General features: G+C 37.8%; 1 protein-coding gene across 2 annotated transcripts in view; it reads right to left on the reverse strand.

Annotated features, from left to right (window-relative positions):
- Positions 1-757: 757 nt before the first annotated feature.
- ugp2b (UDP-glucose pyrophosphorylase 2b) overlaps positions 758-27,188 on the reverse strand; it is a 29,799-nt gene continuing 3,368 nt past the window's right edge. For both annotated transcript variants that reach the window (XM_054599910.1, XM_054599909.1), the window contains exons 2-10: positions 26,532-26,659; positions 24,849-24,956; positions 16,829-17,014; positions 12,311-12,444; positions 9,002-9,299; positions 7,512-7,709; positions 3,836-4,078; positions 2,954-3,058; positions 758-2,519 (exon numbers count right to left, since the gene is read on the reverse strand). In XM_054599910.1, coding sequence (XP_054455885.1) covers positions 2,412-2,519; positions 2,954-3,058; positions 3,836-4,078; positions 7,512-7,709; positions 9,002-9,299; positions 12,311-12,444; positions 16,829-17,014; positions 24,849-24,956; positions 26,532-26,630 — 1,479 coding nt within the window. In that variant the 5' untranslated portion in view covers positions 26,631-26,659 and the 3' untranslated portion in view covers positions 758-2,411. The remainder of the gene's footprint in view (positions 2,520-2,953; positions 3,059-3,835; positions 4,079-7,511; positions 7,710-9,001; positions 9,300-12,310; positions 12,445-16,828; positions 17,015-24,848; positions 24,957-26,531; positions 26,660-27,188) is intronic.

Below are 27,188 nucleotides of genomic sequence, written 5' to 3' on the forward strand. Positions count from 1 at the left end.
GACGGAGAAAAACATAGATGGCAATTGCTCAAAAAAAACTAGATGGTGACGACAAAAAATCCACAAAAAAAAAAATATGTACATGGCAAAAAAAATACAAGATGGCGACAGTGAAAAACAAAGATGGCAACGGCCTAAAATCCATCAAGATGGAGACGACCGAAAACCAAGATAGCGACGGCGGGAAACTAAGATGCCAACGGACAAAAACAAAGATGAAACAAAAACTTTGCAACTTGCAAATTTCCCTGCTGCAGGACTAATACAGGATTATCTTATCTTATCTTATCTTAAAACCAGGATTGAGATGACCTCAAACTAAGATAGCAGCTTAAAAAAAAAAAAAAAGCTGTAAAAAACAAGATGAAAAAGCCAAAAAAGAAGATGGAAAAGCCCGGCAACGACCAAAAACCAAGATGGCGTTGGCAATAACAATTATGGCGGCCACCAAAAAACAAGAGGGGCGACAACAAAAATCCAAGATGGCTACGGCAAAAAAACAAGAAGGTCGACTACATCCATTTCTTATTTACAGTCTATCGTTCATGGTCAAAAAATAATGTAACTTCAAGCTCAAAGCAATATATTTACAAAAACACAAGTGTAAAAACAAGGATAATTTGCTGTTTTACAGAGAGGTATCTGTGTGTGTTTGCAGATATCCAATAAGACACTCTTGGTCATTGATGAATGAGGTGATTAGTGGTTGTGTGTGCAGAGAAACAACAGACAACACGTACTCTTTATTTCATATTGCACTTTATTCAGCTCCGAGGAGGCAGAACTGGCCCGAGACCTCGTCACCGTCACAGATCAACACTTATTGCTTTCAGGCTTCCAGTCCGCACACGACGGACACAACTCAAGTATTCTCACACGGAAACGTCTGTGTTTTAAAAATGTCTGCCGTCTGAATCTCTGTGTGTGTGTGTGTGTGTGTGTGTGTGTGTGTGTGTGTGTAAACCAGCGCTGCAGAAAGTGTTTTTGCACTTCCTGTCTTTTGCTGTGTGTGGACGCTGAGCGGCGGAATGGACAGAGGAGTGTTGGAGGTTTCATACGACGTTAAGGTCATAATGTGAGCAAAACAGAAAACAGAAATATCTTTTACATCACACGGGGGACTGTACAAATAAAGGCCTTCACTTCAACATCTCAACTGTTACATATCATTTCATGGCATTACATACAAGTCTTGTAAAAACTGAAGGGCACCAAACGGAGACACATGATAGATTATCCTCTATGGCACAAACCGTTGGGAGGTTTCCAGTGAAGTTAGTGAACTCTGGAGGTTTAAATAAATCCAGAGGAAGTCTGTTCAACACTAGACTGGATTTCTGCAAAGCTGCACAAAGTCAAAATGTGTTGTTAAAGCTGCTCGCATTAAAATTAACAATTCATCAACTGACTACCTGAACATGAAAGCTATCTCTCCTCACAGTTTTTTTTAACATTATTAAGCTTTTTTTTTTTTTTTTTATGGGTTGCAACTGTTTTGATTTAAGTCTCACCAACCAGAGACGGACAAAAGTCAAGTTTTGCAAAAGAAATCCCAGATTAATGCACGTTTCCATCCAAAACTGGCCCAAATTCTCCAGTCAGACTGCGTTAAATATTACAGAAGAAGAGGTCACAATGAGATTACCTGATTAATTAAAATCAACGCCATACAAACCTTTAAAGAACAAAAAACGTGTGGAAATATAAGGCATTCACGTTTGTTTCATGTATCAATCTGAGGACGCAGATCTGATGTTTACGTCTCTTCAGTGGACGCTTGAATGATGTTTAAATTACAAGATTGTTCATCTAGAATATGTCTGAGAAATAAAACCTTTTTTTTGGACGATTAATTGGAGACTTAACTGTGAGTGTATTAGACCTGTGAGGGACATCCCGTCAACACATAACGACACATTAATCCAGTTATTTCTCCCAGTTGAACTCATCTCTTCACAGCTGAATTGTGGAGCCTCACAGTGAAGCCTTTATGGTTGAAATAAATGGTAAAAACTCTTCCATCTGTGTAAATACACTATGTGATAGCATTAGCATTAGCTAATCTATAGAATCTATTTTTGAGTCTGCTTTGACAGAAAGAAAAATCAGTAAGAAAAGATTAAAAATAATTTCTCTATCATAAGTGGCTCATAATTAATACTATTAAAGGTTTATGTAATATAGTAAACAGCCTGTAGAGGGCAGTTTATCCCCACTACAAGCAAACCCCCCCAGAGTAGAGCAGCACATGCACACTTCCCACAATGTGCTGAAATGGGACAAACAGGTCACATGACTGGGATGAAGCCAAATGGGTCACATGATGAAGGGTGTGTTTTGTGTATTTGTGTATGTGTGTGTGTGTGTGTGTGTGTGTTTGTGTTTGTGTTTGTGTGGAGGGGAACAAGGCGTCAGTGGTCCATGATGCGCAGGTTTCCAGATACGATTTTGTTCTCCAGCATGGAGCCGGCTGGAATATCGATCCGGTCCCCGTGGTTGGCGATGACGATGACGGTGCCCTGTGAGGAGGAAGGAGGACGTTAAATCAGAGTTTAATGAAAGAAATGAATCAGTGACAGACAACAGTTACTGTCAAAGACTTAAACACAAGGAGCTGTTGTTCACGTCCTCGTTAAAAATGTACACGACCTGAAGCTGAAAATCAACAAAAAGTCTGACTTCACTCGTGGTTTGTGGATTTAATAACAAAAAAACAGTTTGTTTATAGTTCAGTCCAGTTCCATTTTAATCAGTTCAGTTTATAAAGGAACACAAAACTCCACTTCTGGATTCAAGTCATTAACACAAAAATACTCCACTTCTGGATTCAAAAGATCAGTAAATCCTTGAACCCCCAGAACTTTTGTACAAAATTTGAAAAAATAACTTTCAACCCCAATTTTTATTTCAAGTGTTGTGTTTTTCCAGTGAAACTTATTTAGAATGTTTTTACCTTGAGTGAAACGTTCTTCCCGAGGGTGACGTCTCCGGACACCGTCAGGTGGTCGAGCTCCAGCATGTCGGGGATGCTCTCGAAGCGGGTCAGGTACTCCTGAACCTGAACACACGAGGAGAGTTGTTTACATCTACTGTGATGTTTGTGGATCATTTGATAAAAACATTTAAACCTTCTGTATCTTATTTTAAATTCTAGTTAAGATACCGATTATTACAACAATAACAAATAAGGTCACACTGATGTCTAGAAAATGTAATCTTGAGGCCCCAGATGTGAAAACGTTTTGTTTAATGTAATTATATAATTACCACCAGATTGGACTGTTCATTCTATGTCTAAGTCTTTTCTTGTAAAGCACTTTGTGTTGCATTTCCTGCTGAAAAGGTGCTATTCAAATTAAGTGTATTCTAATTATTATATTTAATATGATAAATAAATACATCAATAAATCAAGAATGTAAAATGTTTACATAACTATGATTTGTTTATCAATTAATTCTGTATAAATGTGTGTTATTTATTTATTTCCAGATTTATTGAAGATTTCTTCCCCGTATTACTTTTGACCCCTTAATAAAAGCTGAAATTCTTTTTTGGAAAAACCTAAATACATTTTTTTTAAGCAAATAAATGCTGTTCACCTTATTTAGCTAAAACTAAAACTTCCTGAAAGGTTCGATACAGTAAAAAAATTTAATAATTCACATTTAATCTTTTGTGATTTTGGTGAACTAAACTTTAAATGTTTGCTGTTTAGTTTGACATTTGAAAAGGAGTACATATCAAGCTAAATCCTCTCTGAAGTTCTCAAATAAAGTAACTAATCTCTGTTTCTCTTGTTTTATTGTTGTGTTTTTCCTCTGTCCTCATCCTTACCTTGGTGAAGGAGCTGCCCAGCTTGACGTGTGGCGTCGTGGGGAACTCCCTCTTGGGGCTCATGGTGAGGGAGCCGGCGTCCAGGCTGTACAGGTTGGACATGACCAGCAGCAGGTCCGACGTGGTCTTCACGGGCAGGAAGCGGCTGCGGGGCACGTTGATGCCCAGGGCGTTGTCGAAGCATTTGATGGCTGCGCCGACCGCCGTCTCCAGCTGGACCACGTTCTGCCCGCCGTCAAGGGTCTGATGGAAACAAAGACACGAGAGAGGACGTTTAGGTTGTTGTAGAAAAGATCTAAAACATCCGTTATTCCCTGTGAACACGAATATCTGAGGATATATCGATATCGTGTTAAAAGACTAGATATCGTCTTAGATTTTGGATATCCATATAAGGCAAAATTGTGTTTTTTCCAGGTTAAAGGCTACATCAAAGTAAAGTGATTTTTTCAGAACTTACCAGACTCTTCTGGCTGTTCTATTGTTTAGTCATTAGTCATTATATCCACATTACTGGTGACTATTGAGCAAAAATCTCATTGTGTAACCATTTTGTAAAACCACTAATGGTTGTAGCAATATTAATATTGAAGTATTTGGTCAAAAAGATTGTGATATTGATTTTAAACATATCCTCCAGTCTGAGAGTCAACATCTTAATTTGTCCAATACTTGGTTGATGATCCACTACCTGCAAAACTAAAAAATAGCACATATTTGATAAGAGAATGCCTCATTTGCATATTAAAACATACATATTCAGATAACATGTAAAACAAAAAAAGAATGATCTTAATGTAAATAATCAATGAGGGAAGTTTCATGGTGATATCTATTATTAGTTAATTTGTTTACACTGTCCATCTGTAGTGTTTCCCCCTGAATACATTTGCTATGGTCCATCCTTAAGCACCGCCCGACTCTGAGATCACATCAACTGTGTGTTCCAAGACTCTACTACCATACTATTAAATATACCAGAAAAACATAAAGTACGTCCCAATACAGTATGTCAAAAAATACCAGGATGCAAAATGCAAGACTATGCTTTTCTGGCTATTCTGACCCACAATCCTCTGCACGGGTCAAAGCTCAAGGTGCAATGTTATGATAATTGCATTATTGTTTTGTTTGGTTTAACTGAGCTATTTTTTTGTATTTTATAATTATTATTTGTGAGGCGAGACTCTGTTAAACCCGCCAACTAATAATAATAATAGAAATAATAAGAATACAAATTATATTTATATAAGAATAACAATGTTTATTATAATACAAATTTGTATTTATGATGTTAATATTAATAATTATAATAAAAATTATATTATAATAAGAATAACAATATTTACAATAATAAAAAGGTGTATTAATGATAATAATATTAATGATAATTATAATAAAAATTATATTTATAATAACAATATTTACAATAATAAAACTATGTATTAATATTAATGATAATTATAATAATAATATCCCCAAAATAACAATAATTACAAAATATATAATACATAAAACATTTTTTATAATAATCTGGATCTCAGGTAAACTAAACCAAAAGGAGTTAAGTGACATTCACCTCTTTATAGATGTTTTTATATTAAGAACATCTCTGTACGTTGAGTGCACAAGGTTTTAAAATGCTCGGGGCCACAGCGCTGTGTAGCATGAATGGGCCCCTTTAACTCTGCAACTTTACTGCTGCTCTCTTTTCTAGATGGGAACACACACACTTATGTAAAGCCACACAGCTCTGCACAGTTATCTCCTGTTACGCAACACTTGCTGTGTCACGGTGTGTGATCCCGGAGCCGAGGGCTGGAAAACTACATCTATTAGGTGGAGACAGCAGTAATCAGGAACCGGGGCCGAGGTTCAGCTGTGAATTTATTATGTTGGTTGCAGATTTGAGCAGCCTGAGGCGGCACATTGCCAGTTTTATGGGGGCGGATCACAAGCTCAGCGTGTTGCCTTTGAGGAAGCACGACCCAAATAACATCAAGTCACATCACGTCAAATTTGTTTGCTTCGGAGGGCAGTAAAGGATAAACATGCAGCCTTAAAAGTATGCTTGAACAAATCATGTTAATCTAAATCAGGGGGGAAAAAAATCTAACTTTTCCTTCATGTCATTTAAAAAGCTACATTTTTGCCGCCTCACTTTTCTTTTAATTTATTGTTTAACAACTCTTTGCTTCATTAAAAAGAGTAAAAAATGCCTAGAGCTGGACAAACGAGCCATGTGAGAAAAAGGAAGTTGCATAAGTGACATTTTAGTTTATAATATTCATCTTTGTCTCTCTTATGCCAACACACACACACACACACACACACACACACACACACACACACACACACACACACACACACACACACACACACACACACACACACACACACACACACACACACACACACACACACACACACACACACACACACACACACACACACACACACACTCTCCCTCTAAGCTGGAGTCCAACTGGGGCAGATGAGCCACCAGAGAGGAGACCAGAAAACTGGATTGGTTTGAAGCTCCTTTTCTCTCCTCTCATGACAACAAACGGCTCAGAGAGTCGAGATGTGCAGGACGGCAGGAACGCAGAGAGGCTTTAGAACGAGGGCTTCGTCGGCACGCTTGGATTTCCTTCAGCGAGATATGATTTATTCAGAAGTGTTGGTCTCTGTGGAGGAATGTGCAGATATGTCTCCGCTCACAGCTGTGTGACGGACGTGGTGGAACGGGACTAGATGATGTTTGATGGCTGTTGAAAGTAAACCGTCTCATCTGAGCATCGACTGCAAACTCAAGTCATCCTGGTTTGACCTTTCTTTGAATTTACCTCTCTCAACAGCCGACTAATGAAGGCCACACATGAGTCATTTCTCTCTGAGCGGCTCCGTACTTTATCGAAAGAGAAAACATAAAGACTAGAGCATCTTGCAAGGAAGCAAAATCCAGCAGACTGATGTAGTTAACGGAGGAGAAGAGCTTGTTGTCTTACATCTCTAAGCAGCTTCTACGACAGGAAGTTAAATGTTGCTTCCTGCTTCAACTTGAACTTTTTGAGGCTGTGTTTGGCTTCATTTTGGAAAACTGTCACCATTAAAAGTATGCCAAATTCACTATTAGCAGCTCCTGTTTGCAGTTTACACATGGATGTACAGACCGCCATCACTGGATTACTTTTATCCTGAAGAACTCTTAAAAACGTGACGATTCTCAGGTCTTTCTATGATTTCTAAGCTGATTTATGGACGTTGGAGAAATCCTTGTGAAGTTTAAGTCTCACTGGATCAAAACAAATGTGTGTCATGTCTGCGTATTCATATTTGATTGACGTACAGTTTCAAAAATATATTTTTAAGACTGTCTTTATAAGGCTTAGTCACAAGAATCTGTGTAATATAGCGGTGAGTTTCATGTTCTCACACAACTTTTTTTTAAACTTTATTTCTTAAGTCTTTAGCTCTAATTCTTTACTGATCATCCTCATCTTCTCTGAATCAGCGGTAAATATTATACCGCTTTCGTTTTCCCTCATCTGTTGGAAATAAAAACTCTGATCTACTGATCTACTATCTAAAGGAGTATCTGGGTTGTTCTGTATTTTGGTGCTCCTACTATCCTACCTCCCCCTTCACTGTATCATTCCCTCCCTTCTCCACTCACCTTGGGGTTGATGATGATCTCCAGGTCCATCGCCTTCTGCTCCTGCAGCCTCTTGATGGCAGCCAGAGAGATCCACAGGTTGTTGGTGTTGAAGATCTTGAACTTTGAAACGGATTTGAATTCGTCCACGTGGGCTTTGGGCACCTGGGCGATCTCCAGCAGACGCAGCTTTCCTTCATACTGGATCAGCGTGCCGCCCTGAAAACCACAGTCGTCTGTTTTACAACGTGTTCTCAGTATGCGATGGATGAACAAAGAGGTTAAACAGAAACTTTCCTTGTTTTCCCCCCAAGAAATATGTGTTTTTATAGAGCCCCTGCATTTTATTTATGATTGCCAAAAAGCATTTTTTTAAAGTATGTAACGGCTGTTTGTAGGTGTTCCACCCTGCTAGAACCAAAAGCAAAGCAATCACCAACAGTTGATAGTTTTTACGATGAAGCAAAGGGGAAATCAATACAATTCAATCCAGTCTTACAAAACATTTTAAAATAATCTATAAAATGAGTCTTGTAACTCCTGCCTTTTAATACTACTGTGGACAAGATCCTTGAGTGTGTCCAGTGATCCATATACTACGGTTCACAGACCAAGTCAGATTTATATTGATCACTGTGAGACTAAAATGACCTTTAGCCCTTTTTGTTTTCCAGTGATAAATTAAAGGGTCAGCTCACCCGAATTACAAAAAAAACATTCTATTGATCAAAACTCGTGGTTTCTCGTCATAAAGGGAGTTTCAGATTGGGACAATTCTTCTGTGAAAGTAGTTCCAGCAAAAGCTGCTAACTAGGGATGAAACGATAAAGGATTTGATCAAGTATCGGGATAAAAAAAAGTGTCAGGTGTGACTTGAAAAAGCTGTCTAGCTTGCCATCATGAGAAATAGAAACATCCAGGAATTGTAATGTAAGAAGACATGTTGCTAATTTATTGATGTATAAATCCTTTATTTATAGGGACGTTATGATTTATTTATTACTTTCACTAAAAAGGATATAAGCTAAAGAGAAATATGTGTCTCTCTGTGATGCATCAAAAAACGTGGTTCTTTGAATGGCACCAGAACATACTGGCATCACTTCCCCTTACATTTAAGAGTTTTATCTGACGATTATTGGGATAATATAGTGAATCACAATTATTTTGGCCGGGATAATCATGAAATAAAAGATTCTACTGCTGACAGCAACAGTCTGTTAATTATCCTGAGTAGGGAGGACATTGTTCTGGAAATGTCAAGTGTAATTTTTACGTTTTAGTGCCAAAAAGGTAAAAATGTCAAACAGATCTTTCAAACTTGCTGGCACATTTTTGAATCTCGATATAATAAATGATCTGCTGCTATACTGTGAATTGTTTTGGTTGTATTGATGGTGACAATGAAGTCTTAAAACATTGAAATAAACTGATACATGAATCAAAGCCAGAACATCACATTCATGTGTAAATACTGTGTTAATATATCTGAAACCTCGTCCTCCACGTACCTTGACGTCGGCGCGCGTCTTATCCGTCACCTCCATGATGAACTCGCAGCGCTTGCCGTTGGGCTGGCTGACCAGGTGGTGCAGGATTTGCAGGTCGACGGTGGCTCCCAGGTTGTCGATGTTGGACACAAAGATGTACTCCTTGCCCTGCTCTATTAGCTCGTCCAACAGGCCCGAGTTGTAGAAGCTGGCGTAGATGTCTCCGTGCCCCGGAGGGTACCAGCCCTCGGTGCTCTGCCCCGTCATGCTCAGGTTTGTGGACACCGGGAGGAGGGACTCTTTGTCGATGCGAGGGTACCTGGACAGAAAAACAGTTACATCAGACATCATGTTTGTTTAAAGGTCCCTTCTTATGATTATTACTTTATAAACAAGCATTCAATATCATTACCTATTGTTTAACTAACATATTGTACTGGATGGGTAGCACCAACAGTGATTCATTAAAGAGCAGAATCATTATTGGCCAATTACGTGTGCACATACAATTTGAATGTTTGCATCTCTCTTAGATTCCTAACACAGAATATAAGGTTTCATTATAGTTTAGCTTCATTTAAACCAGATTAAAATATCATCTCGTTTTCGTTGCACAATTTGAATGAATAACTTCGAATGTATAACTTTTCTGCTGAGCTGCATGAAAGATTGAACCTGTATCTTCTTCAAAGAATCAGAGAATCATCATGACACTCCTTTATTATCTCTTCCTTTATTATTCATTTATTTCTTTTTTTGGGGGGGTAATTTGGGGAGGAAAACCTAGATTTAACCCAAACTGAAACCTGCATTTCATTACTTTGTTTGACCACAAGGGGGCAGTGTAACAAGATATAAATGCGACATTGACATTTAGTCACCTTTACACAGTTGTTTTGGTGAACATGTTATCAAAAACAGTTACCTATTATAATAACTTAATGTTATATCGCACAATAAGTCGATTTACATAGAAATAAACGAGGTCATGTCCGTATATCTTACTATAAATCTAAACGGAATTATCTTGCCATTCCTATGTCCTCCTGATGAATGTAAGTCCAATATTTACGTGAAATATTGTGTATCCATTATCTGCTAATTGTTCCACCATGTTCACCAACAAGTTATTCAAGAAAGAGCAGATGGACTTGTTTATTAGCTGTGAATCTCAAAGTGCACATGTCAACAAGATAAACAGCACAAAGAGAAATCTTTTTGTTCCACGTCGTTTTTAGGTAAAGCTTTGAAACACTTAAGTAGCTCGCCTTGTTCCACAGGAATTTCTTCTTTTCACATCACTGCAGTACTTCAAACAACGCCTTCAGCGAGCAAAGTTTTTATTCCCCAAGAAGGAAAGATGAGGCAACAAGCCAAAGAGTCCGAGCCATCACCGCTGAGTGCATGAAAAGGAGATCAAAGGGTTTCTAAGAAGGATCCCCGTCAGGTTGAGTTAGCAAACCGCCTCATGAGAGGGAGCTGGCTGCGTTTTTCAGGCAGCTGAGAGATGTTTCAGAGAGCAGATGAGCCGGTCAGGTGAGAGGAGCTGCACCAAGTCCATCTGAGTGATTCAGACGGGCGGTTCTGATATAAGCTCGTAGACTTCAAAGGTTTGATGTCCTTTCAGACGCAAGAACATTTTGTTACGTCCACACGTCCTTCTTTCTTTGATCCACCATCATTGTCTTAGAAGGAACAGTTCATATGTCCAGGATGCACAAATGTACATCTTATTAAAAGAGTCGGTAATTGGGGAATTTTGAAGATATAAAATGTGACTTCTCTGCATTGAAATGTCTAAAACGACTAGAGCTTTTGTTAAATATTTTACTCACTTCTATTTTCTCAATTTTCAAAACTGAGAAATCTGTATTTCTGATCAAGGTAATGTTGCGTTTCATTTTGTGGCCTGTCAGTGGCGTCATATCATAGTTGTGCTTCTGTCAGTGTTGTAGTTGTCTGCCAAAAGCTGTAACAATAAAAATAATTTATTTTGTATAAAATAATCATAAATTTACTTTTTATTTAGTTTTAAGCCACATTTTTGTTAAGCCAGGCGTTTGTTTTGAAGAGGAGGAGACTTCTGTGGTAAAAAAAACTCCTGAATGATGAACTATAACGAAGACAAACTATTGATTAATGTCACCAAACTCTTTTGTTTTGATAAGCAAAATGACTTATTGTGTGTTTTAAAGTTAAAAGCACAACAGTTTTTTTTAGTTTCTCCTCGTCCACTGATTGGGGTAAAATATTTTCATTTCATCACACCTTTCCTAAAAACATTTATTTTTATCTATTTCTAGCTATTTAATTTACTACTTCATTCAACAGTTATCGTTTAAATTAGAATTTAAAATAAAACTTGTGTTGTTTCCAGGAATTGGGTTGAAAAAAAGTGTTTTCAACAGAATCAAAACAAAGTGTTGGCCTGATTATTTATTCTGCTCGTCTCCTTGGTAACCAGGGAGTTTAATTTGACAAAAAATAATAATAGGTGTCTGGACAATCTTTTGAATTTGTCTGATGGATAACGGATCATCAACTGGAGCACCAGATAGTGTGAAGTGATGAGCAGTGAATTTAATTGGCTTTTTTTTTTATGAATGACCATTAGAATTCGTTCTACCATTAAATCGTAAAAGCTACGGCGCCGCCTCCAAACACCACTGCTGCTGTCTCAAACTTCTGCCACACAGAACATACGAGTGCTCTAAATAATTCAAAGGGAAACCGTTAAAACCCTGTTCCACATGACTGACAAATTGGAGACATCAAGGCATTAAATATTCACGTCCGTCTCCATACGTTACGTGACGTTTCCTGTGTGGGAACACAGCAGAGGATTGTCCACTGGTCAGTCAGATACTGAGTAGAGACCAGCTCATTATCAGAGTTCATTCAGTGCTTTTGGGTTCAATGCTGCTAAATCTGGAACGTCTAAATCTGCTCTTTTTAAGATAAGATAAGATAAGATAAGATAATCCTTTATTAGTCCCGCAGTGGGGAAATTTACAGGATTACAGCAGCAAAGAGGATAGTGCAAAACAAGAGACATAGTAAAAATTAAAAAAAGGTCAAAATAAGTATTATAAATAAGCAAATGAGCAATAAAAACAGTAAGAACAGTAGAGAATCCACAGTAAAAAATATATATACAGACAGAAATTATTATAAATGTTGTATTGCACAGTGTATTAGTGTATTAGTGTCATGTGGTCTGCTTTTTCCAGGTCTTCATCTCAGTTTAATATCAATAAAAAGACCTTCAGCATCCAGCGGTTGTTGGCTGATATGACGTCATCACAGCGTGTGTTTAGTGCGTTTGCTCACCTGCTCTGGTTGAAGGTGTGTATCTTGACGCGGTGGTGCGTGTACTTCTGCAGGATCTTCTTTGTGTCCTCATCCGTGTTGAAGGAGTTCATGAGGACCAGCGGCACGTTTGTGTCGTAAGTCTTGTTCAGGTGCTGTGGGGGTGAGGATAAAACACAGAGTTTAGCGGTAGCATTATTAACATCCAGCCACGATTGACTGGGATTTTTCTCGGACCAGGTGTTCTCAACCTTTAGGTCAGTTAAGGCCTGTTTGAATCTGTTTTTTTTTTTTAATTCAGAGGAGCATATTGCCAAAAACAACACAAAAAAGGAATAAATTAATTGGCCTGTAAATAAGTTATATAAGAAGTGGACGTAGTCATTGTGACGTCACAAACTGGTTTTAGGACGGCTGTTTTGAAACTTCAAATTTGGAGTTTTTCGCCTTCACCATCTTTGATTACAGCTAAGAGATTTCCTTTCTATCAGTTTATATTGCAAAATTAATTCAATATAAATAAAAAAAGTTGAGTGTCTAACACTAAAAACATGTTGTGTTTGAATACTTAAAAAGTTAAGCGGCTCTTTGCTTTGTTTGACTTCCCCACACCTTTTATGAGGATCTGAGACAACACTGAACTTTGTGGACGCCTCTCCCAGAGCTAACAAACATCATAATGCAACCAAATACAATTACATGAGGATGATGTAAAGTAAGCAAACCGCCTTGACCGCATTTAGTCCAGTGTGGAGCAAACAAAAAGGGGCCAGTGTGCAGAATAGTGCATCTATTAGAAGCCACTATGTGTAGAATTAGTATTTTATTATTTAACTATTCTTACGTTTTTGTTTGTTATGAACACGAGAGCATTAGTTTTTTGCCTTCATTTGATAGTAGAGATATAGTGACTGCAGATTTGTTTTAAATATTTGTATTTTTAACATTTTATTCACACGGTAACTTTAATGTTTTGATAAAGGGCTGCATAATATTGCAATATTTTTCTTCTTCTCCTATATGAAAAAATACAGGCATTTCTCACTAGATGATGACAAAGTACCTGTTTTTATATAAAACTGATACAACTTTATTGTGTTTTTCCACCCTATCGACGACTAATGGCGCCTGCTTTTTTGTGATTGATTTTTTGTTGTGCATGCAGAGTCACTCACGAGACAGAAACCTTAATTTGACTTAAATTAGAGTAAATGATGTTCCATCAGACGTCTCTTGTAGATTAATCATGGAAATACATTTTCTGAAAGTGTTTATTCCCCACATGAAGGGTTTATTGTTCCACAGTGCCAGTTTGTTTCTTTTCTTGGCCTAAAAGATGAAATGATAGCAACTAAAGATTATTGTTATTATTGATTAATCTGAAAAGTATTTTCTCTATTCATAAATGTTTCTTTTTGTCTATACATTGTCAGTAAATAGTGAGAAACACATTGTCACAAAGTCAAATTCTTTAAATGATACTCAGTTTACTACTACTGCTGTCAGCGCTCCTGTCAACATGGAGTTTGCTTTTCATAATGAATGTTTAGTATAATTTAATAAGAAATGTAATTTATTTTAGACAGAAAAAAAATGCTCATTTATAAATAATAATAACTAATTTAATTCAATAAATGTATTTATGGAGCTGTGCAAGTTACTCCATTCTCCACAACACTGTCCTGCACATATTAATTATATATTAAATATATAATTCAGAATAAAAGCCATCTGTTAACACATGAAGGCTTTCTGTCCACAGAGGCACTAGTTTTTTTCCTCTCTTTTCATCATGTTTTATATATATATTTATACATTTAGATATTGAAACTGCAATAATGTTGTTAGTTTGATGTTAATATACCATCAAAAGATATTTTCTTTTTGCATAAAAAAAATGCTGATTTATTCTCTCTCTCTCTCTCTCTCTCTCTCTCTCTCTCTCTCTCTCTCTATATATATATATATATATATATATATATATATATATATATATATATATATATCTCAACTAATTGATTAATTGACTAATTCTTTCATATTTAAGCCTTAAACTTCATTAAAAATACACATATTTTCGATATATCCTTGAAGCTGTGATATTATAATATGTCTTATAGTGTTATTTCTGTCACTTGGAATGTTTTTGTTACTTTCAGTTCCATTCATTTCTAAACTTCCATAACTCGACTTCATCAACTTAACAGAACATTTTTACGAGGCGGTCGCTCAGGTGAAAGCTGTAAATGTTCAGCAGCCAGGTGGCGCCATCCCAGAGAGAGTTTTGTCCAATCGTGTGAGAGTACAGGTCTCTGTTGTCACACAGCAGACACAGTGTGTGTGTGTGTGTGTGTGTGTTTATGTATATGTGGGATCCATTTTCTCTCTTTTCTAAATAGGCCAATTCAGTCAGGAGGTAATCTGAGCAGACCTGAGCAGAAAATGGAGAGCAGTGACTTGGACACAGAGAGCAGTGTGCTGGGAGGAGGAGGAGGAAGACACACACAATCACACACACACACACACACACACACACACACACACACACACACACACACACACACACACACACACACACACACACACACACACACACACACACACACACACACACACCCTATTAAAACTAAATTAAACACCAGAGCTCTCTGACAGATTCATGATTCATTTCTTCATAATGAGGCTGAAACTTTAATCTCACTTTAATCATTCAATATGTGATTTATTTCTTTAGTTACGCAACATTGAACAAATGTCTTACTTGTATTGCCGATGTACGCAGTGCATTTTTGTTCTTGATGTGTGGTCAGGCACAAATAACCACAACCTCCCCCCATCAACACACACACACTCTTTCCTCCACACACACACACACACACACACACACACACTCTTCTCCATTTCCCTGCCAATCCCACAGACCTTCTGCTTGCCAACAGATCCTCTTTCACTACAACCCCCCACCCCCTCCAGGTATCACACTGGACTCCTTTCAGAAGACCTTCAGCTCTTTTTCCAAAAACTGCAAGTCTCTCTGGCGCCTCAGATACATAAAGTAACAGCAGCTTGAGCTGAGAGGCTGATTCACATAGTGCTTAATATTCTGTTTATGAAAAGGAGAGAGGCTGTTTATTTTTTATTTGACTTTGCTGTACTTTCCTAGCTTTGGGTGATAAATTACAGTCCTCTCCGAGGGACACACAACATCTGTACAGACCAGTATTACATCAGACAATACATCACTTCCCGCTCCCCTGCCTCACCCATCCTGATGTCACATATACGCCTGTGTGGCAACCGGCTGAAATAAACATGACTGTCGAGCCTGCTGCCAAACCTGGGTCACAGTAAGAAGATGATTTGTAAAAAGAAGTCTGTCAGCTGTGGTTGTGAGGGGAAAGATACACTAACGGACAGCTTTGAGAGCTCATAGTAACGCTTTTATCCCCAGATGGATTTATGTGCTGTGGTTACAGGACAGCAAATATATTTAAAAAACAACTTGCAGGGAGAATTTATGTGCGTCTGCCTGAAAGTATTCATCATTTCTTCTACAGTGTATTTGATACTCAAGTCTAAACTAAATGAGAGTTTTCACCATTGAGGTTTGGTGACAGAGTGAAAAGGTTTTGGGGAATATGTTCTCCCGTCTGTCTGTGATTAAAACCATGTGGCAGCCTCAAGTTCTGAAAAGTGAAGGCAATTCTTTGTGCCTTAAAGCTGCATTCTCTCTCCTGTCCAGCAGGGGGCGACTCCTCTGGTTGTATAGAAGTCTATGAGAAAATGACTCTACTTCTCTCTTGATTTATTCCCTCAGTAAACATTGTAAACATGAGTTTATGGTCTCAATCTCTAGTTTCAAGTCTTCTTCAATACAGCATGATGTTCATTTAGTAAACTATGCTCCAGCTGGCAACCTCTGGATCTTAAGAGTAAAGCCAATGCTATAGTGTCTTAAACTTGCATTCTCTCTAATTTCCATCAGGGGGCGACTCCTCTGGTTGTATGCAGAAAGAAACTGTCTAGTATTTAGGTCAACATGTCTGTGAAGTAAGTAATTTCTTCTAAATACACAAAAGTAGGTTAAAACTCTTAATACCCTTTTTCAACCATAATTGGCGCATGTATGCATGTTTTTTTTAAATGTTTTGTTTTTGTTCTGGTGTGTTACGTTCTATTTACTTACTGTCATTAACACTTGGAAAAAAGTGATCATGGCGTTTCTAAAAGTTATATTTGCCTCCTTTTGTTCTGCTGATCTGAATCCGTCACTCTAAATACGTTGCAGGCCTTTTATTTGCATATTAAAATAATGTGTAAACATTATCCCTGATGTCATGAGAACATGACCTAGGGACCAAAATAAAGAACCTAGACACTGAAGACATCTGACAAAACGACTGTTGGCAAGTTATGGTTCCTTTTGAACGGCATATTTAAGTCTTTAGCAGCATTGACTCAGTAAAATCTGTATTTTAGAGAAACTGAACATTTTTTACAAATGAATTCTTCTAATTAAGTGTCATCAGGTATCTGTACCTCGATCTGCTGCACCGTGAGGTCCAGGAAGGTGTTCTCGTTGCGGACACTGATCAGGCTCTTGGGGCCCTTACATCCCATGCTGGTGCCCAGACCTCCGTTCAGCTTCACCACCACCAGTTTGTTCAGACAGTCGGCCACTTTGTTAGGCAGACCTCGGCCAGCGATCTTATCGTACGGCTGGATCTGGAGGAGAGGGAGAGAGACGGGGGGGTGTTAGGGAGACGGCAGGTTTACATTAAATATAGTGAAAAACGGCTTTATGATTTCTACTTTAATGTATCTTGGCTGCAAAGTGAACGGCACTTCCTGTTGTGGTAATTTGAAGTCCATATTTCTTGTATTTTACAGATTTTTTTTGCAAACAAATGAGGAAGAAAAGACCCGTGAAGACATGTTTTCTGGTGTGTTTTTGTGGGAATTGTGCAGATAATTATTACGACTTCTTAATGCACAACACAGCTGTTTCATAGTCGTCAGCGTTCCTGTTGGAGAGGCAGCAAAAATCACTGATGTGTGTGAAGACACATTACTGGGTCAATACTGCAACTCACACATCAGCGAATCCACACAGAATATATTGACTTCTTTCACTCCCTCCCACAGAGCAGGAAAGGAAGGAGTGAAAGGATACGATGGGAAAAGAGGATGTGGCCGTCCAAAAACAACAAAGCTGTGAACATTTTGTGAACCCGAGACACCACGCTTTGTTTAAAGTCACGGGAATGTCATCTTCAAATTAAAAAGGGAAACAGCAGAAGGATATGTTTTCAGCAGAAGATCACACTGCTTTACCTCGTCCTCGTGTTTTCTCCTCAAGTTTCATTCGGCCTGATTTCATTTCATTCTCTCGAGTTATAAGCTGTGAGCCATGTGAGCAATCATCTGGGGAGAGCAAATTCTAACCAGATGTTACAACGGTTTTCTGTTAGGAAATGAGTGTTCCTGTCTGTCTTAGTAATTCATGTGTAAGTGATTATGAAATGGCCTTTTTCTGCTAAAAGTAGCCAATGAGTGACAGCCAACCAGGCAGCAACATCTGGATCTGAAGAGTGAAGCCAATGCTTAAGTGCCTTAAAACTTGCATTCTCTCTACTGTCCATCAGGGGGCGACTCCTCTGGTTGTATAGAAGTCTATGAGAAAATGACTCTACTTCTCTCTTGATTTATTCCCTCAGTAAACATTGTAAACATGAGTTTATGGTCTCAATCTCTAGTTTCAAGTCTTCTTCAATACAGCATGATGTTCATTTAGTAAATGATGCTCCATTTACAGTCAAATAGACCAGTTATTTTATCCAGTCTATGGTTTTTACATTTAACAGTTCTCTTTGACTGACACATTTTACAGCAAAGAGAGCCAAGCCACGGATTATAGTTTCTGATTTACATACGCATGCCAGAGGGATTCAAAAGTTATACAACCATAAATGATTTGCACAGCATGTAAATCAGATCAGCGGAGGAGGGGCGATGTCTGTGTGACTGGAGTCAAACTCTGTTATCGCTTTAGTGCAGCGGAAGCACAGACTTAGTGCTGATCGACAGCCTTCATAGTAAGCAGCGTGACAGCAGGTATTTTTTAAGTATCTGTTTGGACTGAAAGTTCTCTAGCAACCTGAGAGATCTTCACACGGTCGTAGTTGTAAAACTGCTTAAATACCACGAACATTGCTGACAGTAAAACTTGGCATTTTGACATTTGGTTGGAAATTGTTCAAGATGTCTTAGGTTTTGACAGATATGAGATTAAGTCTTTCCTGAAATTTACAGAACCGGTAAATCCAGAGCTCCTGTCACGCAGGACGTTATGTTTTGTCACCTGGGTAAAAGGTCGTTTTGTTGTTTGACCCATCCACCTTCACCTGCCCTGTGAGGTTTTGGCAGCCTTTATAATAAAACATTTTCTTTAGGAATCACTTTTCAAGAAACTCAAAAAGAGAAAAATATTTAAAAACATACATCACAGTTATAGACAATTAGGCATTTTCAACAAACAAGTAAAATGGTTAGAGCTTAAAAGCTGACCTTTTTTTTTTTAATACTTCCTGGTTCGTGATTTCGTGGATGCATGCAAATTGACTCCGTGGGATGTCTACAAATTACAGCGCTCTCAAGTTCTTAGGAAAAGCCACAGAGAACAGCCTGAGCAGGAACTACCACAGAGGAAGTTTGCAGAGCTATTATTTTTATCTGTTGACAGATTATGTCACCGCGATACTGGGTTGTTATTTACTATGAAGTTTGGTGGGACAACAACTTGTTTCCGTCATTGGCAGCATATGAGTTTGACAGTCGACAGTATAGTGAATTTATCAAGTTAAGAATAAAATACTGCTGAGAAGATCATAATAAATTGTTAACATCATTTCTTAAATATATACTTGCAAGAAAATACAGTTTGATTTTAATATTATCCGATTAAAAGAGCGCCACCTTAAAATGCCAAAAATGTACCGATTAATAATTGCTGCAGCAGGTCAGCCTGTCATCTCCACTAGCTGCAGTAGTGAGCGAGCAATCTGTGTCAAAACTGTCTTTATAGACTTAAAAAGCTACTGAATTATTAATTGGATTGAGGGGGGGGTTGAATCTAGCGTCCATCTTTGGCAGCAGGTTTACTTTTCTTTCCTCTCACTCAGGATGCTGCCAAATGATGAATCTTTACCCTCTTCCTCTCATTTCACACTCTCTCCTGTTTCTCCGTCTCATTACTGCGTATCACTGTCATTTTTTTATTTCACTTAATGTTCCCTGTTTCAACACTCCCTCTCCAAAGCTCTAATCTTCTCTCTGCCTGCGTCTCTCTTTACGTAACTCCCTCCCTCCGACTCTTTTTCCTCACTTCATTCATCTTTTCCTGCTCCGATCTCCATCTTTTTAATCTTCTCCATCTCTTTCTCTGGTACAAAATAAACGAGGCGGCTCAGAATTGGGGAGTGATGCAGTTCCTCTTCATTTGCTGCAGACCGAGCAGGAACGAGATAGATGAGTCTTTGTGTTTTTTTGGTTTCAGAGTCCAGTGCCAGGCGAACAAATAAGGAAGTTCTGTCAATGTTCAGTGAGACAGAAACAAACAGCAAGCAGAAACATTTCTGGCATGAAACCAGCTGAACTTGTTAGATTTAATTTTGGAAGAATATTTTGGTTGTATTTCACAACAGGAAGTGAGGCCCATCCTATTGGGCAACAAGATCTTGTTTGTTTCAACTTGCAAAGCTGAAGATTGGGAACGTTAGGAATGAGAAGCCTTAATGTGCTGGCAAACAACTGTCATGTTTTGATTCTTTTATATTCTGTTTGGTAATATGCTTCTATAAATGTTGTTAATCAATTAATAAATGTTTAATAAGTTGATGATAAATGGATTTTGCCAGACTACTGGTCCATTCAGTCAGAGGAAGTTGTTCTTATTAATGGTTAATAAGTTACCTATAAAGCACCAGTTAAGATAAAAACAACAGGGAAATCTGTAGTGCAACAATAAGAGGCATCAGTAAAGAAAACAAAATAATAGTTGAATTTACATGATTGCACGCATGAAATATTTATGTTGCATATAAATGTATTAATGCATTGTCAGTTTTGTGTCTTTCTAACAAGGCATCATTTTAGTTTTACAAGATACTGCACTAGTGTCACACAATTATTAAATAAATGAGAACGAATTACAAAACAATATTAGTTTTTTCTATTTTAACCTCTTCAGGCCTTAAAACTCTTCAAAATTAAACAATCTGAGAAGGAAACAACTGCATTTTAGTTGCTGTTCATTGTAGATGACTAACACAAGAGGACAAATCAGTCATCTATTACCTATAAATACATTCACTGTAGTTTAGTTGCCTGGTAAAGCTTTTAACACATCAGACTGAGTCACATCGGGACATTTTCACATTCATTGGTCCTCCTGATATAAAATCTGATCTTATCAGGATGGAAAAGCATCAGAAATCATTCATAAAAAGCCACACTAGCCCTTAGAAACATGACGGTTTTCATGCGTGAACTTCTGTCACATGATGTTTATGATAAGAATAAACTGGCCACATATGAAAATCATTTCATTTGCATGGAGGAATGTGTTTTAATGTCAAGGTATTGAATCACACAGCATGCCTGGCTGGTGTAGAATCTGATCTAAATTAAAACAGTGTGCATCAAATGTGGATGTAACATGCTCTTTTGTTTCGTCTCAGTATTTTTTAATTGTTCCTGGGTTAAAAAGAGATTACCCAGCAGCACTGTTTTCAGTCATCTTGTGAGTCATGCTTTCTATCTGCCATCACAACAAAATAAAAAATACATAAGGATAAACCCCACTCTGCTTTAAATAAAAAACAGACCCTTTTGGCTCAGCTCAACACAAAGTAACAGAAGAAAGCTATCTCGGGGTTTTGGAAATGCAGCCTGCAAACCAACACTCATGTACTTCTGCTGCTCTATTTACTGGCTGTTTATTCTCAACATTTCGACAGACACAGAACACTGTGTTCAGACTCCTAAAACCTTCACTTGAGATCAAAACAAATCAGAGAAGTTTGAACTTATTTCACAAACTCTGTTAAACCTTTCAGTGTTTGAAGTTTCACACATAACATGGAAAGTCAAGGATCCAGGAAACTGAAGTATCCCTTGTGATTGAAAGCTAAGGAAGGACCTTGAAAATGATCTTTTTCTTTTGAAGAGAACAAGGAAATCCTGCACAACACTGATGACTTGGCACTTTGTTTCGACCCACAGCCCATTCAAAAGGAAAACTCCTGTGGTTTGTCAATAGGGAATAGTAAATGTATAGAGATCTACTGTAAACAATAAATGGGACATTTAAGTGGGGCTTTTAAATATCTGTAAATTACTTTCTAATGTAGGAAACTTACATGACACAATGTGATCTTTGAATTTTGGCGATCCTGTTAAAACACTTAAATAATGAATAAATTAGAGATGAAAAATGGATTTCAAGCTGTCTTAAGGTGGAATCAGACTACACAACATTCTTGCCTTTCAAGATGCCCACTGGGTAAGTTGAGACGTTATCTTGTACTTTTTTACTCCATTGCAAAAATTTCTTTGCAGACGACTTTTTTAATACACCTATATCATCAGCACATAAAACTTGATGTAAAATATTATTATAAAGTAAGAGAGATTATAAAGTATGACAGATTCCAAGTCATAAACTTTGAGATTAAATTCCCAAACAAGTCACAATGCACTCTTTACCAAATGTAATGCCATTTATGTCTTTGTCTGTAATTTTCAACCCCGCACTTTTTGCATACTGCAACTTGTTTTTTGTTGACCACCAATTAGTCTTTTTTCCCCAACTGGTGCTCAGTAACGTTTCATTATTCTCCATGGTTCTCTCCTTGGTTCAAACTAAGTGGATCTTGGGAAACGGAGCGTCGAGTTGACGTTAGTTGATCCAGGAAATAAATCGATTCGTGGCACACTTTTAAAATAACATACTTTTGAATCTTTGGGGGGGAAGGAGAAGTCGAATTGAAGTCACCAGCCATTAGTGTCCAAGTCAAGTATGAAGTCTCATATGATTTCCAGTCTTAAGTCACCAAATCTGTGTCTTGAGTCTGACTCAAGTTAATACTTCTACCACCACTAACAAGATCATTCTTTCCCGACTTGCATGACGTTCGTGGGTAATCGCTTCACTGTTTCACCTGAGCGCACCGACATCATTCTTCTTTCCCTCCTACATGTTTACAGCTGTGATCTCTTAGCTTCTATTGGTCAACATCATGAAACATATTGTAGAAACTGTACAATATGTGTTCAAGCTGTATCTTGATTTACTTATTCATAATCCTCCTCACACTAACTGTGTTTACATTCTTTCATTTACTTTATTATATACTGTGACGGTGGGCGCCAGAGATACTTGTATAACTCCACTTACATCAAAGTAACCTCAACTTCACCTTGTCTCACTACTGAATGTCAGACAAGAGCATAGATTATGCTTCCTAAACATTGTCTTCATGCTATCAGTCGGGTTGGGAAAAAACATTTTTTTATGAAATAAATTTGTCCCTAATGAGCATTGTTCCACAACTAATGTGTCAAATGTCTTGTTCCTTGAAAATCGACCTTTTAACCCAAGCTTTATTGTCCCGTAAACAATCTCTCCGTGGCCCTGAAAGCTGAACTCCTTTCACCTCATTGGTTTAAATATTGATGACGCTGAAACTGCAGCTTATTCTCATGCGACACTCATGTCACCAACGCCAGCTAGGCTCCTAAAATGTGCGGAGCGTGTAATTTCATCATTGGTCGCTCCAGTGGGACTCAAACCCCTCATGACAGCGTTACGGCCAATATGTGTTTATGACTTCGCTAATACTTTGTACGCTACAGCAATATTCCACATGGCAGTGGGACGGAACAAATAGGACACAAGGGAGGCGTTGTTCCCTCGAACATGCAACCGAGCTGAAACTGCTGTGACAGTCATCTTTCAGTCATCTAATTCAACTGTTAAGTGGAAGGAAAGGTTTGCACACTGAGCTTTGATGCAAAAACTGTTAAAACTAGATTTAAGTGCTTTTTTTTCTCTTTTCTTTAAAGTAGATCATCCAAATTTCATGGACAATAAACTGCCCCTGTAACGGTTTGAGACAGCGGTTTGTTATGCAATGCACCACTTACTCCAGGCGTGCTAAAGGTTACAAGTGACTCACTTATACTACCTGGTTATCAGTTTATCGGCCACTTTACTGGGCTCAAATCTCTAATCTTGGTATATAGTACAAACTTCAAACTCTTCTCACCACGCTATTGTAGATTTGGTTTTACAATTTCCCCCTCTAAAGACAATGAAAATGAACCGCATAGTGAATGAATAAATAAAATAATTTAACATGATCAGCATGATTTATATTTCATCAATAAAACAGATGAATGATTTACAGTCTTTTTTGTCTAAGTCAAAAGGAACACCTAGAAACAAGAGTCAAGAATTCAACAATACATAAACAGTGACTCACTAGTGCAGGAAACATTTTCTGTCACACGGAAACTGCTCTACATCTCAAGCTCCCATTAAATGTGGCATCCCTCAAGGTTCCACTTAGGGCCCTCTTTTATTCATGTTAAATCATGTTAAATTATTTTATTTATTCGTTTACTATGCGGTTCATTTTCATTGTCTTTAGAGGGGGAAATTGTAAAACCAAATCTACAATATGCTACCTGTTGGATCTATCTTTGAGAAATACAACATTCTTTATCAATTTTACAAGGATGATACACAATTTTACCTTCCAGGTACATCCGATAGCGCCTTCTCACTAAAACACCTCCTTTACTATCTAAACAACATCAAATGTTGTGTTGCGAGAAATAGGGATGCACCAATGGCAATATTGGATATTGAGCCAATCCTGACTCAAACAGCTGGATCAGCTATCTGTGGTAACGGGACGATCTATTCAATCACTTGTTTATGTTTTTATATAATGATTAGTTTTGATAATACTTTTTTATGCAAAAATATCACAATTTCTTTTCAGTGTCTCAAATATAGCTACTTTTCTATTTTCTATAGCTTAATAAACTGAATTTCTTTGGGTTTTGACTGACAAAACAAGACATTTAAAGACATCACGTTAGACTTTAAGGAATTTGGGGGATTAATCGATAATTAAAAAAGAGCCCACATTTCTTGAAAGACACCTACTTTTAAACTTTATGCAAGACTTGCATATCAACAGGTTTTTGGATATGCTTGAATATCACAACGTCAAGCTTTTCAAGAAGGTGGTTGTGGAATACATGTAAACATACTAAGTGACATAATATTAGTGCAGTGTTTTGGTATCTGAAACGCCTTCAAACTCGCGGATGTGTTTATCAAACTGGACTTCCTGTCAATTAATTCTTGGTGTTTTAATTATTGCTTTCTGGCTTAGTCTTCTCCTGACATTATTCAAATAATATTCACTGGTAAAAAGTTCTTATTATAGGAATATATGTTTTCTCTCTCACCCTAAACTGGACTTACCGAATCCTCTGGAGGTCTTTGTATCTTGATCCACTCTATCGATGGTCCCTTCTCCTGCAGAAATCTGTGGAAAATATTCTTGAAGCCCTCAAAGTCTTTCCTGGAAACCTGAAAAAACACAAGGACTTTATTTAAACCTTTATTCATCTCAGTCACGAGTAAAATAGTTGTATTGGTCGGGATACATTAAAAACATGTTGGGTAATCTCATTCAGAAAAGTCATCATTCTTGGCTCTTTTTTAATGTTCCTTTTACTGTATTTTATGACTTTTCTCCCCAATTTTTCCAAAATGAAGCTTGTTTAAATCGCTGCACCCATGGGAAATCATAAAGGATAAAATAATGAGCTCAAGCTTCTGGCATACAGTCACAACAAGCATTACATGGAGACATGCAGACCAGCAGGCAGGCATTGGGCAATAGCAGAAAACGCCACAAGGCAATAAAACCACGGAACAAGAGGCGCACACTTCTAGCAGTACGACAAACGTACAGAAATGTAAAAGTAAGCATGAAGCAAAGGTTTTTAAAAGAGTTTCTGAAAGCTGAATTTGGGGATAAACTTGTCCAGTTCAGTGTTTTTTGCAGACAGTGCAACGCGTGAAGCTGCCGCACGACCTCTACTTCATGTCATCCGTCATATTTGATGATACAGATGCAGCTGATAATTACATTTACATTTCAATGCATTAGTATGTTTATGCAATATAGATTTATTAAGTGACACATACTGTATTTACCAGATTCTGATGCAGTAAATACATTTTTTTATCTCGTCTATTTTCATCTTATTTTTGAGTAAGCATACTATACAAATATATATTCAATTTCATTTATTTATTTATTGATATGCTTACAAAAATAAAATAAGAAAAAGGCCAGAAAAAAGCAAAGCTAAACAAAAAAATGATTTTGAATGTATGTTTAAAAGCAATCTAATTACTAGAGGGTAGGGTGAATAAATAAATAAATAAATAAATAAATGTGTAAGTGGTATGTCATACTGGTAATTGTTTACATTGGAGACCTGCCCAGTTGTTCAACCAGTGCGTAACAAAGAGTGTGTGCTTACTGGCAAGTTTAATTGCTAGTGTACAAAAGCTTTAACTGTGAACACACTTGAGTGAAAGTGTGTGTGACCTTCTTTTCTTCTTCTGTGTATCGTTCCATCTTTTGTGAGGGCCTGGTTAACGTCTGACAGAGCCAAACCCTGTGTTTGTACGTATGCGTGTGTGTGTGTGTGTGTGTGTGTGTGTGTGTGTGTGTGTGTGTGTGTGTGTGTGTGTGTGTGTGTGTGTGTGTGTGTGTGTGTGTGTGTGTGTGTGTGTGTGTGTGTGTTCAGTCAAGCAATCTCCAGTGGCAGCTTTGTCCCAGCGTCTTTGATGGTTTTGTATTGAAGTACAAACAGATGAAAATGATGCTCGGCTAGTTTTTGAAGAATTCATTTTAGGACAAATCTACAGGCTCTACTGACGCATTATATTATGATTAAGGACGATAAAACAGATGGTTGCAATTTTTTTATGACCTATACTTCATGTATGTGTGCGTCTGTAAGCATGTAGGTGGAGCCCCCATTGGCACGGCGTTCCAGTATGTGTCACTTTTGTGTTTTTCCAGGGTTCGTGTGTGACCCAACCACCCCTTTAAATCACAACCAGATGGTGGGAGAGGGAGCGTACCTCTCTGTCTGCGCCTGTGGTGGTGTCCAGCAGATTCTCCAGCTCCGTGTGCATGGAGCTCTCCAGCTGCTGCCGCATCATTTCCTGGAACTGAGCCATCCCTCCGTTGGCCACTCCTTTACTCAGACCTGAAGCAGGGGAGATAAGTGGAAGATGGACGTTTTTAAGACAAGGTTTCACACATCTGCAAGCATACTTGAATTCTGGCACCATTCTGGATCCTCAAATATTATTCTTTACTCATTTTCTCAACTCAAACCATCTGTTTCAGCCTCTGAAAACCAGTATTGAAGGAACATTTTTGTAAGTTATACTACGATTCTATTGCGTCACTGAAGCTGGAAAAAGCTAAACTGTAATGATGCAGAAAACTAAATCAAAAGGTTCATCAGTCCATCCACAGCTGGAAACTATTTTGATATCCAATAATCAACCTCTTTGTTGCTTTGGTTAAAGTCAATTGAGATTTCTTTAGTCAATTAGTCGTTTTTGTGCTTTTTTCATGCTGAATGATGTATTTCAAAGAACCTTATGAACACATATGTGGTACACGCAAGATTTAAAGTGATGCTTTTGTGTGATTGTTTCTATAAAACTCAGTTTTACAGATCTAAGGACGAGCAACTAATCGATGAGTTGACATATGTACGTATGAGT

Source organism: Anoplopoma fimbria, chromosome 6 (genome assembly GCF_027596085.1).
Source record: "Anoplopoma fimbria isolate UVic2021 breed Golden Eagle Sablefish chromosome 6, Afim_UVic_2022, whole genome shotgun sequence".
NCBI lineage: Eukaryota > Metazoa > Chordata > Actinopteri > Perciformes > Anoplopomatidae > Anoplopoma > Anoplopoma fimbria.